Source organism: Gymnodraco acuticeps, unplaced genomic scaffold (assembly GCF_902827175.1).
Source record: "Gymnodraco acuticeps unplaced genomic scaffold, fGymAcu1.1, whole genome shotgun sequence".
Taxonomy (NCBI): Eukaryota; Metazoa; Chordata; class Actinopteri; order Perciformes; family Bathydraconidae; genus Gymnodraco; species Gymnodraco acuticeps.
Genome location: NW_022991760.1, coordinates 77,103 through 97,863, shown reverse-complemented (window position 1 = coordinate 97,863; position 20,761 = coordinate 77,103). Strand labels below are relative to the sequence as shown.

The 20,761-nt window shown below is 41.8% G+C and overlaps 1 protein-coding gene across 1 annotated transcript; it reads left to right on the top strand.

The window, feature by feature from the left end:
* The first annotated feature begins 3,892 nt into the window (after window positions 1-3,892).
* si:dkey-3h3.3 (uncharacterized protein LOC100144568 homolog) lies at window positions 3,893-20,552 on the top strand. Its single transcript, XM_034199296.1, has 4 exons — window positions 3,893-3,976; window positions 10,965-11,930; window positions 19,038-19,255; window positions 19,940-20,552. The coding sequence occupies exons 1-4, from the start codon at window positions 3,971-3,973 to the stop codon at window positions 20,007-20,009; spliced, it is 1,260 nt and encodes a 419-aa protein (XP_034055187.1). The 5' UTR covers window positions 3,893-3,970; the 3' UTR covers window positions 20,010-20,552.
* The last annotated feature ends 209 nt before the right edge of the window (window positions 20,553-20,761 follow it).

The following is a 20,761-nucleotide window of genomic DNA, read 5'->3' as shown; positions in this document are numbered from 1 at the left end:
GGTCTAATTATAATACAAAAGAAACCCCAACGACATCGAGTTAGCAGACAAAACAATAAAGGCACAGAGAAATAACAGAAAAGAATTGCTGTTTTTGGATGGGATGATATACAGGGGTGTTTCGAGTTAAATTGGTTTAAATTAAATTCCACTCAGGATGAGCCGAAGAGGCTTAACAACCTGAGGTCTATTGAGGAGATGGAAACAGACATTTTAATATTAATCAATTAATAATTGTTTACGTCATTTGGAGCTGAGCAGGGACAACACAGAAAAGGCTTTATTCTATTTAAACCTACATTTATTATGGGCGCATTATGTCTGATGATTGACATCTGGCTATGAATAATCCTTAGGTCAAAGTTGAAATCAAGTTTGGCTGGGTAGTCCAACAATTTTGTGTTTAAAGAAAATGACCAAATAACAAATCAAGTACATCAAACACTGACAAACCAAGTTAAGTTTGACTTAAAGGTCCCATGTCATTTCTCCTGATCATAATTCCATTGTTGAGGTCTACTAGAATAGATTTACATTGTTCAATGTTCCAAACTCACATTGGTTTCTCATACAGCATCTCTGTATAGTCTGTGTATTCACTCTCTGTCCTACACGCCTTGTTGGATCTCCTCCCCCCCCCTCCCTGTGAGCCCACTGTGCTCTGATTGGTCAGCTCGCCCACTCTGTTCTGTTGAGTCCACCACCGTTACAGCGGAACATCAGTGATTATGTGTTACAATGGCGTTTGTTAGCAACCAGGAAATGACACCAGTAATGACAAACAGATGAGAACGCTGCGTGGGGTCTGGGTGCCGTGTGGGCGGGACGTTGCGGGGCTCGCTGCTGTGAGGAGCGGACAGTGTGAGCTGGCTTACTGGAGTGGTTTCCTGGTTGCTGCGTGGGGTCGGCGAGACAGCGAGACACAGCGAAACCCAGCCTGAGCACACACACTCACAGCCTGAGAAAAGATAAGGCTGTGTGTGTGTGTGTGTGTGTGTGTGTGTGTGTGTGTGTGTGTGTGTGTGTGTGTGTGTGTGTGTGTGTGTGTGTGTGTGTGTGTGTGTGTGTGAGGAGCTCCACGGATTGGTCCATTTGGTCGTCGTTACGTCACTGAGACCAAGAAGAAAACAATGGAAAAAGAGAAATGTCCAACGAGGCGTTCTGGGGCAGCACAGACAGGTCTTCTCTGTGTTAGAGTTTTACTCGCTACAGGGTGTACTTTGAGGGGTTGTGACTCTGCAGACCGTTTACATGCAGAAGAACCTTCATAACAACAAGGGGACGGGTAATAACCAGAAAAGCATGACATGGGACCTTTAACTTTAGCTATAAGCGACATTTAAAAATGCTGCATTGCTTTAAAAAACTTTCAAAATCATTCGAACACTGTATGATGCCTGGTTTTACTTTGTTACAATGTTAAGTATTATCGTACAATATTTGTTGTTCTTAAGGTTTGCCATGTTATTGAATTTAAGGTGGATTGATCTTGTGTTTTATATAAAATTGTGATTTTAAACATTATTTAGGTAGATGCTTTAAATAAGCCTCTTCCTGCTCGTTTTGTCATGTGTTATCTTTTATGTGTGTGTATTATTAAAATGTGCAAAACCATTAAAACCTTAAAATAATAAGTATTTCTCATACAAAATAAGGCCTCTTCAAAGGTTGAACACTAACATATGCAGCATTAGACCAAATAAACAAGAGAAATTCCAGAAAAAAATAATTGTTCACGAAGCTGACAGAATACTCTGAGTTGTAATCTTCAACTGACCTGAACACAACACAGAGCGGGAGATGTGTGGCGTTCAATGCGCAGCTAACAGAGCCGATCACTGCACACAATCAGCACTTTCAATATTTAAAATTGCACTAAATAAAATAAAATGCTGTCCTTGTTCTCCTGTAATGCAGAGTGTGTAACGCCGCTCCTCTGATCTGTTTGGTGCTATCCATGGCGCTTTGCAGCCGCGGCTGAGCTTCCATCTGACTTGTGATCAGATTAGAAAGTGGACTTAATCTCCGTTGCCCGCCCAGCGCCTTTTTCAATATTACTAATGTATATTCTATTGGCTGAATTTGACAGATGTCTAACCCTCGTCCATCCGACCCGCGTGACACTTTCACTGCTGTTCCAGCTCACTTATCTAAAGCCTGCGGCCGGAAACAGGTTGATACACGGGGCCATGTATTCGGGTCATAGCCTACTTTCCTGTCTCACAATATCTGAAGGCTGTGTTCAAATATAGGCCTACACTCAATTATACCGTTAACATTGCGAAAAAGAAAAACAAGCTGAATAGTATAAAATAGTATACAATCATTTATTTTAATGGTATGCTTGATTCTGGATTTTTACAGATTGCAAAACCTTTTATTTTAGTCATTACAATTTTTAAAGACACGTTGCTAAAATGCCACAATAACACCAACAAATGTCATCCCCTAGGTAATTCACTTCAGAAACACTTTTAACATCCCGATAGCAATGAATAAATTAAATGCTTTGACAATAAATATATACAAATATTTCATCTGTGGAAGCCGTGGCGCTGTAAAAAGCAAGACCAATAATGTGCCCCGGTCCGCGGCAGATAATTGGATGGCCTACCTGCCTGTCAGCCTTCCATCTCGTACACACATTTATCTCGGGCCCTCATTGGTCATGTGCGCGTTCGAGGGGCTCTGTAAGGAAGTCTGAAGGAAGGGGCAGATTTTTTTCGGTTGTGTACTTTCAAATTCTAGCTTACTCGAGCTGGTTTCTCCATGCTTACCTACCCTACCTTTAAACATAATAATTGACTGTAAAACTAAAAAAGAAATAGTAGCCTACTACTGATAGCCAACAAACGGGGCTGGCTCTTCCACATCAAACACAACAGCAGTTTAGCAAGAGAGAGATAAATGACAACATTTCTGTAACTGAGCCTGGATCCGTCAATGAGAAGCCGTCCTCCGTATATACTGTGTGAGAGCGGGAGACAGTCTGCAGTCTGTCCGCTGATGAAGAGCCTCCGGCGGCTCCTGCTCACCCTGCCAGCCGGGATCAGAATGACTGGAGGGAGGCTGTGTGACGGACAGAGGCGCGCTGCTGTGAGCCTGGACGGTCACGTGGTGCCGGTAGCGTCACTGTGCATAGAGCTGCACTGACACCTGCTGGCCAACAATAGCACTGCAATATGAGCCAGGGTGCTGCCTTCAAGTGCTGCTCGGAAACACAAACTTTAGAGTTATAGGACCAGCAAGAAGGACTAACTTCAAAGTCAACTTTATTGTCAATCTCAAAATATGTTTGTACACACAGAAAGATCGAAATACTGTTTCCCACAGTCCCGAGGTTTAAAAATAAAAATGTAATTAAAAATTAAACTAAGGGGGGATTCATTGGCAGGAATGGAATATAATCAGTGGTGACAGGTAACTAAGTACATTTACTCAAGTACTATACTTAAGTAGGCCTACCATTTTTGAGAGACTTGTACTTTACTTACTTTGCACTCCACTACAATTCAGAGGTAGCCTAAAGGTGTAGCTACTTTTACTCTACTGTGTGTAGTTACTTTGCAGATTTGGATTAATGATGTGAAATATAATCAACTCTTAAATCAGACTTTAGTTCCACCTTCACAAGTTACCCTGCAGTATACAGTCATTCAAACTAGCTGCACCTTTACCAGCTTTGAGAACACTTTAATGCATCAATAAATATAATCAAAACATATCATATTATTCTGAAATTGGCCAATCTTCATAATGATGACAATACTTTTCTACTTTTACTTGAGTGACATGAATGCAGGACTTTTACTTTTAACAAAGTCTGGTAGGCTACTTCCACTTTTACTGCAAAAGGTGAGTATTTCTCCCCGCTCTGATCGAAAGTGAAAGCAGGACAGAGGGCGCCACAGGGCTGGTGTGCTGTGTTCAGAGCAGACAGTCTGTGGTCAAAGACACGGTGCTGCTCGGTATGAAGGTAAGGAAACATATATTTACACACAGCTGAGCAGTTAGGGGACTGAAATAGGAAAGCAGAAATCATTTATAGTCGGTGAAAGGTTTGTTTTCAACCGTCTGGTAGTCATAGAGATAGTCACGGTGTTTGTCGTTGTTTTTGTTGTACAAATAGCCTACCAAGAAAATGGCGGCGAATGCCTCTCTTCATTTTCTTTAGTTTAAGACTATGCTTCTGTCGCAAAAGCAATCTTCTTTAGTTTTAAAGATTTGATTTCCTACTTAAAGGTGGGGTAGGTAATTCACTCCAGAAACACTTTTTGTTATATTCCATGGAATGCTCTTAAAGAGCAACTTGCAGGTTAGACACACCCGTACTTGCCAACCTTGAGACCTCAGAAATCGGGAGCATTTCCAAAACCACCGCGGGGGGGGGGGGGGGGGGGTGCTAGACAGGGCCGCCTTAATGCACGGGCTGACATGGGCTGAAGCCCAGGGGCCTACGGAGATCAGGTATTTTTTGAAAATTTTAAATAAACAAAGTCTTGGCTTTCAGAATATGAAACTTGTATTTCCAAAATCACACGATAAATACATTTTTGAAGCTTGTAAAGGGAAGAAGACAGCTCTCCCTCGCCACTCTGCTGTTCACAGCGCCGCTTCCCCTCCCTCCGCTGAAATTCTGAATGTAAGACGTATAGTAATCATAGATAACACGGCAGGGTCCATTACAGTTTGTTTTCATCTGTTTTCAAATAAACAAAGTCTTGGCTTTCAGAATATTAAACTTGTTTCGGCAAATTCAGATGATAAATACAGCTTTGAAGCTTAATTACAAGCGGAGAACGGAGTAACTTGACGTCACAGCAGGCATAACAACAGCCGGTGTTTCTTGTGAGGGTATTCCCCGGGAAACAAACACAATACACACAAACGCAAAACGAGTGTGTGTGTATATACACTAGTGCTGGGGGGAAACGATTATTTTGAAAACGATTAATCGGGCGATTATTTGATCGATTAGTCGACTAATCGAACGATTATTTTTCTGTTGTTCAATTCATAAAAAACGTAATGTACTGATGATACTGTGTCTCAGGGGATCTTAATATTTAAGAACCTATTAATGTGTTATACCAGATTAACGGAAATAATCTCAGCTAACTGACGATACAAACCATGTTTACCAAAACAAAACACAAGTCTCATAAGAAGCATCTAAATGACCCCTGAGCGAAAAATGCTAACGGACATTGGCACAGATCTCAAGATAAAAGTACCCTTATTACTTATCGTAGCTGCACATACAAGATATCCGATTAAAGCTGAGACTCCACAGATTATGTAGGTACATAGTATCATCACTGAGTGATCCGGACTCGCGACAGGGGAAGCAAATACAGTCATCACAACACGTACCTTCACAGAGCTTCTAGGGAGATCGTCTCACCGCCGTAGCTGTCAATCTGATCAAAATACGTGTTCAATGGCATTAAAATGAGAAAAAACGCGGCTGAATCGGTTAATCCATAGGTTTTTAACGTCTATGTATAAAAAAATTATTGAATTTATAATCCATAATTCCATTTTAAATCGGAGAGCAAATGCTAGCTGCTAATGGTTGCCACCACAGCTAGCTGCTGCTTCCGGTCAAGCAGCAGTCTCAGTGAGATATAAATATATAAATATCTTTGCGTTTTGGACTAACTTTAAAATATTCCCATGCTTTTGAAGACCTGGGGCGAGATGTTTTCGTTTGAGGGCTTCGTGCGCAATCCTGTGAGGAGGAGTTGGTAGCCGTTTCAGTCTCCATTGTGTTAGAAGTGCGATTGCGAACTGCTTGTTGCTTTGGGTGACCCACGTGTGTGTGGCGTCATACAGTCTATGGTGGCGACGCGGAAATATGTCGTCGACGATATTTTGAAGTCGACGCGTCGGCGACGTCGACGCGTCGCTACAGCACTAATATACACACACACTCGTGAGCGTGTATATACACACACACTCGTGAGCTTCCCCCAGACCAGTAATCCAAACGAAAATATCTTCCCTCCATACTATTTTGATCATTTGCTCCGCTAATCAATCAGATCGATGGATTCCAGAGATTTTTCTCACATATGATGACTCCGAAACAGTCAGTGGGCACCACTTAACAGCCAATCAGAATGAGAATGTGTTTCACATGTGACTTATTCAAATTGTGAGTGATTGAGTGACAGATGAAGGTTGTTTAGGAGAAAATGTCGGAGAAGAAAAAGTTTGAGAGTGGCACTCGGAAAAGAAAATTGTTGAGGGAAAAGGAGTTTCGAGACAAGCAGCTATTACAAAACATGTCGAAGCTTACAGGTTATTTTAAACCTGTAGGCCAGGATGAGGAGGAAGGACAGATTAGTTCTGTACTGAGCGGCAGCGGTGCCGGCTGAGGGGCCTCGGAGCCAAGTAGGCCGTCTGGTTCTGATAGCGATGGAGTGGAGAGGAAAAACAGACAGGAGGGACATTATCTGTTGGAGGAGATGGAGAGGACGACGAGGACTTGCTACGTGGAGGGGAGCCAACGCCAACCGGACAAATACATGAGGGAGGCCCGATACATCACTCATCTGGAGGAGAGGACCAGGCGCGCATAGAGCAGAGTGGAGAAGTGCGATCACAGAGCCTGCCGAGGCTATAAAAGACTTTGATTTGTTGTTTAAATAGGGGGCCTACAGCCCCAGGGCCTGATGGCAGGTTAAGGCGGGCTTGGTGCTAGTGGATCGCCGGAGCTGTATTAGATTAACATAAACATGCGTATTGTAGTTGTAAGTGCACTGCCTTGCGGCCTGTAGCACCAGCATATGTGTGGGCTGGACCTGTATTTTACAGGAACGGAGTGAGCAGAGGGTAGAATTGTCGATTTTTGTTCTGTTTTCTGTGACTATCTTTCTCACCCTCTCAGACTTTCAGTTGCGCACGCTACTAAAGAGACGCGCTACGATGGAAACCAAACAATGGTGTAGCTGTATTAAAGTCCGAGTGGAAACAGTCGTGAGTAAATCAGATTTTGTCAGAAATCGGGAGAAATGCGGGAGAAATATGACCCCGGGAGGAAACCGGGAGAGGGCAATGAAATCGGGAGTCTCCCGCGAAAATCGGGAGGGTTGGCAAGTGAATAAAAACACACCAGTGAATAAATGTGTAGGAAAATGATGAATACACTAGATTTTCAAAAAAATATACAGGAATATACACTACAGTGACATCTGGCGTCGTTTTTGTAAGACATTTTCACTTCCGCATAAGCCTTCCCACGTGTGACGTAACATGGGGGAGAGCGGCCGGTCTAACGTATGAATAAACATGGATCACAATGCTAGTTTTGACACAGAAGAGGTTGAAAATATATATTCGAATGCATATGATTATAATTATGAGCCTGCTAGAAAAAATAACGGCCATCGGCGAGAAATGTAGCTGTGGTGTTAGGAGAACCAGTGGAGAACAGGGCAGCTGACCAGCGTTAGCTACAGACAGTTAATGTTAGCTAACGTCAGTCACATCACAACATTGTAAAGTTAGCTATCATATATCAGGCTATAACTAAAGTAGTATTGATAATATATAGGGATGCACGATAATTATCGTCCTGATAATTATCGGTCCGATATTAGGAATTATGACGTCATCCCGATAAACCCGATACCAGTATTAATAGCCCAGATAATATACAATATATTTTTTGGGTAAAGAAAAATAAAAAAATACTGCGGTGTGGGTGGATTGGGATGAGGGGCGCTTGTTTTTCACTCGGCTCCTCCCGTTTTGCCAGTACTGTGGTATTAGTGGTTTAGGAAGAGGGGAGTTCTTCACAAATCCAGCGCTCCCTAACTCATGCCTGGCTGTGACGTAAATGGTGTGCGGCCGTGAAGCCAGGACAGTAAACAAACATGTCGTCAGTGGTATGGGCGTTGGAGCTGTGCAACTCAAGGCATATGCTCGAACCGGAGCTGCCTGGACGCTGCAATCATGTTGCGCACTATCCGTGCTGAGTGTGCTGACTTTTCGTACAATGTCCCACTGTCTGGCTTCCTGCATAAAGTCAAGTGCTCGGCGCAGTTGTGGCGAAATGTCGCTCCTCTGTTTTCATTTAAGCAGCTCCGTATATCCGTTAGCGCAGCTAGCTAGCACCAGATGCTAACAACAACAATGCACGTAAGGTCTCTCTCTCGCTCGCTCGGGCCACACATACACACACCCTCCCGGTCCTCCCAACAGCCAGTCGTGCCTGCCGGTGAGCGTGGAAGTGTGGTCTGCCACAAGCGGGCGGCAGGAGCGGGGCTGTCAGCATCAGCTTGTAGATGGTATTTTAAACTCGATGCGCTCTGAAACTACGGGGCGGCCAAGGAAAAAAAATACACATGCGTTAATCGCGTTAAAATAATTAGTGGCGTAAAACATTTTTTGTTATCGGTATCGGTCTTGAGAAGCAGGAAGTTATCGGTATCGGTATCGGTTTAAAAAAAACAATATCGTGCATCCCTAATAATATAGTAACGTTACTGGCAGGACTGTTGATACTGATGCATAACAGAAACTAATGCGCAAGTATCAGCCATATCTTGCGTTACCTAATGCAACTCCACACTACGTCTTACGGTGCTGTACCGGAGGGGAGAGAGAGAGAGGAGCGAAGGGGGGGAGAGAGATGTAATACGGTTTCCTGATAAGCGTTTTGTTTGATAGGCCTCAGCTGTGGAGAGTATGTGCTGCACCTGGTGGATGCACCTCGCACAACGCACCCAGGAACAAAAGCTAGCTCCGGTCCTTTTCCTGTTAGGGAAACTGTGGACTCGATGTCCTGACAGGCTGACCATACAAATGGTGAAATGCAATGTAAAATTACCGAAAAAATACCAGCTCACTAAATCACAACCGCTCAAACCAACTACAAACTGCTACCGCGGATTGGGCAGAGAAGGAGTCCGAGAAAGTTGCTCCCCCATGTGACGTAATATGACTTAATTACTGCCCTTATGTCTTGTAAAACATATCAAATCCTGCATTAACTTTTTTAATTGTAATTTTCAGGCAAGGTTAAGCATAAATGTAGTAAAAAAAAAAAAACCTGCAAGTTGCTCTTTAACATCCCGATAGCAATTTTGACTGATTCTATCATTTAGGGTAGGCCTACATTTCACATCAACAATCTCACCATCATTTGCTGTGGCCCACTGATGTTAACGATCGTAACTGAAAGGCTGCCTGTCAAATGTAAACATTCAGTCACGTGACTCGCGACAGTTTTACACAAGACGGATCCTTTCTAGCCATAACCCTGGTATTGGGACAAAGCATTTTTGAGTTAAAGGGGAGAGTTCTGTTAGTAACATAGTTGACAGAACCTTTGCGGACATTCATATATTAAGATATTTAAATTATTTAAAGGAGGAAATCAATTAAAAAATATTATTATTCTTTAGTATTTAGACTTTTGAAATAAATGAATAATAGTTTTTTATTTACTTTAATGGTTTTTATTCATTATTTTGAAACCAAGACACCCTCAACTGAAAAACGGACATAGCAACAACTGACAATTTAAGAACATCATGACACATTTCAAGCTAAATAAAGCATAGGATGCACATAATGTTTGTGTGATATTATAACATGCTTTCCAATAATAGGCAAAATATGATATTTTTGAAGAAAAAAGTTAGAATAATTATAATTATCATCAATGGACATCAATGGACATGGAATGTACCCTAAATTGTAGAATCACTCGAAAACATTAAATGCTTTGACAATAAATACATAAACATTGCCATAAGCCGTGGCTATGTAAAAAAGCACGACCAATCATTTTAGCCGGCTCGGCTAAAGTAACTGGATGGCCTACCTGCCTGTCAGCCTTCCATCTCGTGCACAAACTTATCTTGTGCCCTCATTGGTCATGTGCACGTTCGTGTGTGTTGGAGGAGGGGCTCTGTTAAGAAGTCTGAAGTAAGGGGCAGATTTTTTTCGGCTGTGTATTTTCAAATTCTAGCGCACTCGAGCTGGTTTCTCGATTTTTACCTACCCTACCTTTAAGATAGGGCTCCGAGTTAGCCAGGAAACTATGAAAGGGGTTTCCGGTTTCACACCTTCAGTATAAAAGCTCTTCAATTCAAATAATAGTGGCAGTTATTATCCAAACCCTCCCTGTTTATGTTGGCAATCATGTGGTCAACTTAAGCAGTGGTGTAAAGTAACTAAGTATTTACTCAAATTACTGTATTTTGAGGTACTTGTACTCTACTTGAGTATTTCCAGTTTACTTTGTAGTAGGACTACTCCACCAGAATTTGCGTAATGAGTACTTTTACTTTTGGTACTTTGAGTATAGCCTATTGCTAAGATGCTAATACTTTTCTACTTTCACTTGAGTAACAGAGTATTCCTACACTTTGGAATTTCTACTTTTACAAGATCTTCTTCCACCTCCCAAATGTTGTGTTATGTAAAGAATCTTTGAGAATGGCTGTCTGAATAAAATGGGCTGTCATTAATAAATGAATAACAGTTAGATCTGCTATCAGAGGCTACTCAGTTGTATGAACTTTTTCCACGTTAGAGGTTTTGATTCATGGAGCCAGTGGAGGCTGATAATTGCTTTCAATAAATGGTTTTATTATATTTATCGGTATAATGAAATTATTTTTCAGTTGTTGACAGATTCAAAAACCCTAGCCACAGCAGCGATAAATGTTAGTAACTAATCATGTCGGAAACAGTTTCCAATTATCTGGATCTTATAAGGAGTCCTGTATGAACTAAACAAAAGATGGAGATGCAGCTCCTGCACAGATAAAATTCATTATTTTTAGGAATTTTTGCACATTCTAAGTTAATGTGATGAAGGGCTGAAAGTCAGTGCAAATGTCTTTAATAATAAATATCTTCCCTGGAATAAATTACATCTAAAAAATAAATACACGTTTTTTTCAAACATTGCTATCATGCCTAACTTCAGCTGTCGTATTTTGTAGCAGATCATCACAGACCTCACTGTCCAGATTGACGTAACTTATTGCAAAGACCCCGGAAGAATAAAGAAGATTCTTCAACCTTACAAGCATGAGAAGAAAGCTCACGGCTACATCGTGAGAGGAACCTTCGAGGAGGTAGACCAACTTATGGAAAAACTGTCAGAAGTGATGCACCCAACCTCTCCCGTCACAAGGGGGCAGATCAAACCTGTGGATGTATCCGGGGTAGTCATGGCCTACATTAAGGACAAATGTGATAGAGAGCTTAAGAAAATTGAAGGGAATACTTTTCACATTGAACCATTGCACGATAAAGCCAGCAGCACAGAACAGGTGACCTTCAGATCACACCAGGGATCCTCAGAACCTGTTCATGCTGACTTTGTCCGGCAGAGGTTCATCACGTTCTACCAGAGAACGGCCTCCGACCTGCAGGTCACATCTGTCTCTGTGAGTCCGCACCACCTCAGAGACCTGCAAAGGACATTTCCACGTCTGCTTTTTGAACCCACAACAACAAGCCCCAGCAGACCTGAAGTAACAGTGACCGGGCCTTTTCTGCACATTGCTCAGTTGAAAGAGTTCCTTTCACAAAAAACACCAAGCCCGAGCAAGAGTCCAGGGAACAAAGGTCCTGCAGACACTCCAAGCAGCAGAACCCCAGGTCCTTCATCTACACTCAGCAAGGACCCTGAAGTAGAAGCATGTCCAATCTGTATGGAAGCGATAGAAAACACAGAGAAAGAGACTCTGCGCTGCAAACACTCGTTCTGCAGAGACTGTCTGAAGAGAGCTTTTGACTACAAGCCTGTCTGCCCGACGTGTGGAGCGTTGTACGGCACTTTGACCGGGACACAGCCGGATGGAGGCAGCATGGATATCACCAAAAGCTCTTCGTCTTTGCCTGGTTACCAGAAGTATGGAACAATAACGATCAATTATTACATTCCAAGTGGCATCCAAAAGGTAAGACAACAGATTAAACACTGAATAATAAAACATGGGAATGGACTTTTGTTTTACTTTAGCCATGTTGCTTCCATTGTACCGCACAGGATTGCACGACAAAATGCAGTTCAGGTCCATTTCGGAATTGCTTAAGAAACACAAACTAACTAACCAATTGAGGCCCAAGTAGAACAGGAACCAGCAAGTTTATCAAATAGAATGGTATATGCCAGCTGATAGCAAGGCATTCCCTGCCATTAAAGCTGCCTGACAGCAAGGTAATGTGGTACAAATATTCTAAATGTATACATTTACGTTTTTCTTTCTTTATGTAACGTCTGTCTTTTGAGCAACATGGTGCAAGAATAGATATGTTTGTGATTAAGACACTTACAGTGTCAGACTGCAATTCACACACAACACTGTCTGAACCCTCGTATTAAATTCACATTTTGCACCTGTTGGTTCAAATTGACTTGAGACATAATTGAGGTATTAAAGAAACATATAAAAATGAAAAATAACATGAGTCCCTAATATATATTTTCTTTATCTTAATTCCTAACAACATTTGAAGCATTTATGATTAATGTTTGCAAAGTCTCTCTGCTAGATCACTTTTAACAATGGAAGTTTCATTCGTTTTTTGTGATAGTTATAATTTATGTCAAAATCCACATCCAAAATAATAAAGACTTGGAATGCATATTCATGCTTATCCAGCAATATAACACTATTTTCTTTCTTTGACGTTTATTATTTTGAACCTATTTCCAACATTATGTTATTATAATCAAAGCCGTAAATAAAATATGTTGTAACAATGCTTTTTGGCAACAAATCGTTGGAAAGCCTGTTTTCTTACCTTTCCAATGGTACCACATTTGTGAGGAACAAGCATTTGTGGGATGAGCAGCAGAGCTGAGTATGTCGGGTGCGCCCATGAAAAATGGGACAAATCTCCTCTACCAATGCCAAACAGCAGCCACTCTCCGGTCTCGTATTGCTGCCAGGAACCTCAACATGTGGAGGAACATTATGTTCAGAGCACTGGAACCTCAACATGTGGAGGAACATTATGTTCAGAGCACTGGAACCTCAACATGTGGAGGAACATTATGTTCAGAGCACTGGAACTTCAACATGTGGAGGAACATTATGTTCAGAGCACTGGAACCTCAACATGTGGAGGAACATTATGTTCAGAGCACTAGAACCTCAACATGTGGAGGAACATTATGTTCACAGCACTGGAACCTCCACATGTGGAGGAACATTATGTTCAGAGCACTGGAACCTCAACATGTGGAGGAACATTATGTTAAGAGCACTGGAACCTCAACATGTGGAGGAACATTATGTTCAGAGCACTGGAACATCAACATGTGGAGGAACATTATGTTAAGAGCACTGGAACCTCAACATGTGGAGGAACATTATGTTCAGAGCACTGGAACATCAACATGTGGAGGAACATTATGTTCAGAGCACTGGAACCTCAACATGTGGAGGAACATTATGTTCAGAGCACTGGAACCTCAACATGTGGAGGAACGTTATGTTCAGAACACTGGAACATCAACATGTGGAGGAACATTATGTTCAGAGCACTAGAACCTCAACATGTGGAGGAACATTATGTTCAGAGCACTGGAACATCAACATGTGGAGGAACATTATGTTCAGAGCACTAGAACCTCAACATGTGGAGGAACATTATGTTCAGAGCACTGGAACCTCCACATGTGGAGGAACATTATGTTCAGAGCACTGGAACCTCAACATGTGGAGGAACATTATGTTCAGAGCACTGGAACATCAACATGTGGAGGAACATTATGTTCAGAGCACTGGAACCTCAACATGTGGAGGAACGTTATGTTCAGAGCACTGGAACCTCAACATGTGGAGGAACGTTATGTTCAGAGCACTGGAACCTCAACATGTGGAGGAACGTTATGTTCAGAGCACTGGAACCTTAACATGTGGAGGAACATTATGTTCAGAGCACTGGAACCTCAACATCTGGAGGAACATTATGTTCAGAGCACTGGAACCTCAACATGTGGAGGAACATTATGTTCAGAGCACTGGAACATCCAACATGTGGAGAGAACATTATGTTCAGAGCACTGGAACCTCAACATCTGGAGGAACAGTTATGTTCAGAGCACTGGAACCCTCAACAGTGGAGGAACTTTATGTTCAGAGCACTGGAACATCAACAGTGGAGGAACATTATGTTCAGAGCACTGGAACATCAACATGTGAGAGGAACATTATGTTCAGAAGCACTGGAACCATCAACATGTGGAGGAACATTATGTTCAGAGCACTGGAACCTCAACATGTGGAGGAACATTATGTTCAGAGCACTGGAACCTCAACATGTGGAGGAACATTATGTTCAGAGCACTGGAACATCAACATGTGGAGGAACATTATGTTCAGAGCACTGGAACATCAACATGTGGAGGAACATTATGTTCAGAACACTGGAACCTCAACATGTGGAGGAACATTATGTTCAGAACACTGGAACCTCAACATGTGGAGGAACATTATGTTCAGAGCACTGGAACCTCAACATGTGGAGGAACATTATGTTCAGAGCACTGGAACCTCAACATCTGGAGGAACATTATGTTCAGAGCAATGGAACATCAACATGTGGAGGAACATTATGTTCAGAACACTGGAACCTCAACATGTGGAGGAACATTATGTTCAGAGCACTGGAACCTCAACATGTGGAGGAACATTATGTTCAGAACACTGGAACCTCAACATGTGGAGGAACATCAACATGTGGAGGAACATCAACATGTGGAGGAACATTATGTTCAGCGATGAGTCCAGATTCTGCCTACAGCACATGGAGCGTAGGGTCACAGTGTGGAAAAGACGTGGAGAACACTTAGCTGATTGCTGCACCAATAGAGTAGGAGAGGATGGAATGGCCTGCAGTCCTGACCTCAACCCCATTGAACATCATTTTGGGATGAACTTGGCCCTGCTGTCCGTGCCAGAGTGACCACCACTACCACGTTGGCTGACCTGCGACCAAATGCTGGTTGAAGAATGGGAAGCCATCCCACAGCAGAGTGTGAGCAGGCTGGTGACCAGCATGAGGAGGAGAGGCTGTTGTGGCTGTGTTTGGTTCTTCCACACGCTACTGAGGCTGCTTGTTAAATGAATTAATTGTTGCCAATATGTCTTTATTTATCAGACTTCAATCATCCAATCCAACAAACAACACCAAACTAGAGTCAGCAGCAAAAAAAGCTGTTTGGCAGAGGAGATTTTTCACATTTTTCATGGGCGCAACCCACATACTCAGCTCTGCTGCTCATCCCACAAATGCTTGTTCCTATGGAAAGGTAAGAAAACAGGCTTTCCAACGGTATAAGATGTATTGCCAAAAAGCATTGTTACAACATAGGGGTGCAACAACTAATCGACTTAATCGACACAATCGATGACCAAATTAGTTGCCAACTAATTCAGTCGTCGATTCGTTGGTGCCGTCATCACGTGTGTTTTACGCGCCGTTAAGCTCCAACGTTATCGGTATTTTTATCGGTACTGGAGACATTTTAAACATTTGTCATATTTATCATTGCTACATAAACATGATATCGCAGTCTTAGTGTCGCCAACTCCGTTTCTAATATGCAATAAAAACAAAATGCGTCTACGATGTATTTTCGATCTTTCCAATCCAGACGAGAGATCTCTCCCCCTGTCTGTGTGCGAGGGGGCGGGGCAGTTTATACACGCGGCTACTACATGCATGCAACACACACACGGCGGAGAGAATATATGCGCTCCAATGTGTGGTTAAATGTTACCCGTCTTGAGGTGGACAATGCTAGTTACCAAAAGTGCAATAAGAGTTTAGCATGTAAGGGCGGTAACACAAGCAATTTGTCTAAACATTTTGCAAAAGTGCACCACATTCAGACGGAGGAATGCACCGTGTTCGACTGTCTTTCTAGTAACTCTGTAGCCCCCCCATCCACGAGTAACGTTTCCCCGTCAGGTGTTATGTATGCTAGCAGCAACACACAGAGTTAACTCAATGATACAAACATGGGTTAATGATTAGAGGTAACTGAGTTATTTATTTTGTTAAAGTTTCAGCTATTCTGTTTACAATTCTGTCATCAGATTATTTAATACGATTTGTTAAAACACTGTCGTTTCTTTTGATGTGAAATATTATTTATTTAAATAAAAAGCAATGTTAATTTTGTTCACAATTTGTTTTGTTAATTTACCTTGTTTTTTTTCAAAAGAACCGATAAGAGTACAGTGTTTCCCCTAGGATGGAGTCATAGCAGTGGTGCTAAGGCACGTGGGCCCAGCATAATGTGAGCGCGGAGCGCGTGGAATTTTTAGTGCGTGCGAAGTGCGCCCCGCCAATTTGTATTTATGTGTCTGCCAGCACAAGAAAGGCTCTTGAGGCCTAGTAGGACGGCACATCCTCTAGGGGGGTCCGGGGTTATACCCATGGAGAAGCGTACGGACAGCGCAGCGTCATACTTCCTGAATGAAAAGTCAACTATAATATTAGTCAAATATGAAGAAGTTAAACTTTAAACATCCATGACTTAAACACTTTATCCAGGATCAAAGCCACAGAGCTGCACCTGCAAGGTGAATACAGCTGGTAACAGAACAAGTGTTTGAATGCGTACATTAACAGGTTTATGATATCACTGCCCCGTCTAAGACACGATCTGACTTTAATTACATTTGACTCGAGTGTTTCCTCAACTTAATGTGTTGCTTAAAATAATACTTCTGCATACAGTATGTGACACTGTGAGTGTTGCACGACCAGATACGGCTCAGCTGACTCAGATAAGGAGATATATGATACATTATGAAGTGATATGCCGCGGACTGTACTTAATGTTACTCTGATCCGGTTACTTATGTTGTGGCAGATATTTAATTAAGCTTTCTTAACGCTAATGTTATAATAGTCAGATTGCTCTGAAGATGGGAGGTGATATTCTATTCATGTTCACGTTCACACAGTCTGTGATTTTTGCCGGCCGTCTTTCCTGCAACGGCAGCTTTTCTGTATTTCCTTTCTCCTGTAATATGACTTGATCGCTTTAAACTCCACACACTGAGCTCTGATTGGTCAGCAGGCGGTGCTTTCACTGAGTTGATCTCTTAGCCTGCAACCTAACCTGGTCCCGACCAGGTTAGCCGCACAGCATAAGTTACCATGGAGATCTAGCCCGCTAAAAAGATAACCAGCGTCGTAGGACCCGAAACCCAGAGTTTTTGAAGTTAGCTCGCTAAGCGAAAATCCTGCTTCGTAGTACAGGCCTCTGATCTAGAGGGTACAACTCTAAACACCCATATGAAAAAGATCGGTTTACATTTTAATAATCAAATAAGTATGTGAACATAACCAATAACCTACCATAGCCAATAACAAATAAATGTAACTTATTTTATTTTTGTTGTTCATTCATATCTTATTTTACCTAGTTAACATATTTTTGTATCTCTCCAACTTTAAACAATATTTTTGGTTTACTGTCCTATAGTATACATTGGAAGGATTTCAAACCTGTTTTTATTCATCCTAATAATTATAAAGGAGTGCCTTGGAAATATTTGTTTACATAATTTGTGGTCAAAACGTTTGAGACTCACTGAGATAACTTAGACTAAAATTAACTATCTAAACACTCAGAGAGTCCTTTACCTCACTGAGCCTCTCAGTCTGACAGGAGAGCTCTCCTCCACCCTGGTTTTAGAAACATCTACTTCTTATATCCGTTAGCGCAGCTAGCACCAGATTCTAATAACAACAGCGCCGGTACTGGTGCGCCCTCTCTCTCCCTCGCTTCCACGCTCGCACTTTGGCAGTGAGCTGCGGGTGCCAGATAAGCCAACATCCCCCACTTTCATCACTTAAAGCGCCCATCGTACAGGGCACATGAAAAGTGTAACCGGGATGAAAAGGGTGTTACGTTTACTTAATTATGAATGTTGTTACATCAAGGCCGAAAATTAGGATGAGTGCCAACAGTCAAAAATGTTTTTTCCCCTCCCAGAGCTAGCGCAGCGCCTCCACAGATCTGGTGCCCTAGGCGACCGCCTATGCCTATGCCAAAAATCGGCCCTGCCTAGTATATACAGTGGCAATGTCTCAAGATTTAGCAAAAATACACCTTTATTGAACTTACAGTAACACAATACTACAAATCCACATAACAAACAATCAAAAATGAAAAAGGGTCGCCACTTATTATTTTAATTAAAAAAAACCTAACCCTTTAATTTGTATTTGTATATAGGGGAAAACACTGAGAGTACCATTAAAAGACCGGATCGATAAGTGGTATCGATAAAAGTAGTAGTACCGTTAAAACCTTAACGATACCCATCCCTACTTGACAATGCAAAAAAGTTATCTTTTATCTGATCTGCTATCCTTGGTTTAAAATGTTGATGGACAGATTTTTTATTTATCTTTCAGCAGAAAGTTTAATAAAATATGTATTTTTGAATGAAGTATTCATCTTTATTGTCTTCATTGTTAGTTTCCACATGCCTAAAACAACCTCAAGCTAAATCTAAAAGTTGATGGCTAAATAAGAGCGTTTGAGAAATTGTGCAAGGCATAATCCGAATAGTCGATGAATCGTTTCATTAATCAATAGATTAATCGATTATCAAATGAGTTGTTTGTTGCAGCCCTATTACAACATAGAAATCATCTACCAAACACAAATTGCCTTACGTGTGTTAAGTTTAGATAAATAAACACCATCAGGCGTGCGGACGCCTGCGGTCAGAAGCTTTCTCAACCACCTTGTAGTCTTCCCCCATGTCAGACTGGTGAAGCGTCATTTTAAGCTCTTAGACCTGCGCACTAGAGTCTGCTTTACTGCATGAAACTCGGTCGTAAACAATAATACAAATAAACCTTGCGCAGTCCAGAAACAAACAGAGATACAAAAACGGTTTAATTATACCTCAAAGAATATGCAACTGTCTCACCAAACATACATATCTACCATAATGATAATACACCTATGGCTCTCACCACCTGGCTGAGCAGGAGACCTGAGCTGTGTTTCTGTGTGTGTGCAGGAGGAGCACCCCCACCCCGGGCAGCCGTACGAGGGGGCGTCCCGGACGGCCTACCTCCCAGACTTCTCAGAGGGCAGGGGGGTCTTGAAGTTGCTGACGAGGGCCTTCCGTCAGAAACTCATCTTCACTGTGGGCCACTCCACCACCAGCGGACGGAACAACATCGTCACCTGGAACGATATTCACCACAAAACATCCACACATGGGGGACCAACTCAGTAAGGACTCTTTTTTCACAACATATTTTATTGACAGAGGTGTAAAGTAAATCTTCTCAAGTACTGTGCTGAACTACAATTTTGAGGTACTTGTACTTTATTTGAGTATTTCACAGTTTTGCTACATTGCCCCACTACAATACAGATGTAAATGGTGTACTTTTACTCCACTACATGGATTTAATACCTTTAGTTACTTTACAGGGTACTTGTGGGTTATCTGTCGCCACTTTTCTTGTTTTTTTCAGACTCTCTAACCCATCGCCGCAAAATAGGATTAATGTTTGTTATTTTGAGAAATTAAAAAGTTAATATGGACGAACCAGCTACCCGCTATTAAAAAGTGGCGACAGATAGATAACCCACAAGTACCGTTTACAGATCTGGATTAATGATGTGAAATATAAGCAACTCTTAAATCAGACTTCAGTTACACCTGAAGTAAATACCCTGCAGAATACTACTGTAGTATATTGTACTGCTATAATTACCTCTCATGTAATGGCACAACCTGATTTCTTTCACTTTACAATGAATCATTCATTCCTATGAATTTATGGCATGAGTACCTTCTGACACTGAAATCCAGTACAGATGTCTCGTATGATTTCACAGGAGGCACAGCAACAGTAAACCTGATATTCTTGACATCAAGTCCCTGAATGTGTGTTCTTGTGTTTGCAGCTATGGATACCCAGACCCTGATTATCTCAGCCGAGTCCGAGATGAACTGAAAGTCAAGGGAATTGAATGAGACCCATTATGGTTCGTCAACAAATACATGTGGAGAACAGACTCCATATTAAAATGACCAAGTAGGAAGGATTACTGCAGAGGGCACTACAAACAGAAGAGATACCTGATGTCATGTTACTGTAATTACCAATCAACCATGGCTTAAACTGTCTTTATTACTGACTTTATTTCTAATGTGTGTTTTGATTATTGGATGTTTTTTAGATTTTGTTTCAATTATGTTGGACATTGTCTTTTTTTGAACTCACAATATAATATGTGAATTATTCTGCTGTAGGTTCTCTGACATGATGTGTGCATTCTCATTTGATGATGGAAGTAGTAGTAGAAGTGATCAAATAATGTGTTAGATCTGGGGGATTTAATTACCACCCGGCCTTCCAGATGTTTCTGCTACTAACCAGTCACAACATACTCTGAATGTCTGCACAAAAGAAAGGCGGAGGGTCATATTGAAAAATACTCACCTGTTGGAAGAAGGGACAAGTAGTAAAGCTTCAGATTGTATTGTCATTAAACACATTTGGTAATGTTCATTATCCTCTGTGCACATGGCTTCTTTCCTTCAGCGTTGACAGCAGATAGTGGTCCAAAGGGACACCAGCCACTGATGGCTGAAGGAGGATTACATTACATTATGCAAGTCTTGTAGATTTGACTCCCTGATATGTCTCCAGAAGCGGTCATTTCCATTTTCACCGTAGGCTCTGAATGAGTGCAGTATAACACAGTTCAACACACAGCTGTCAC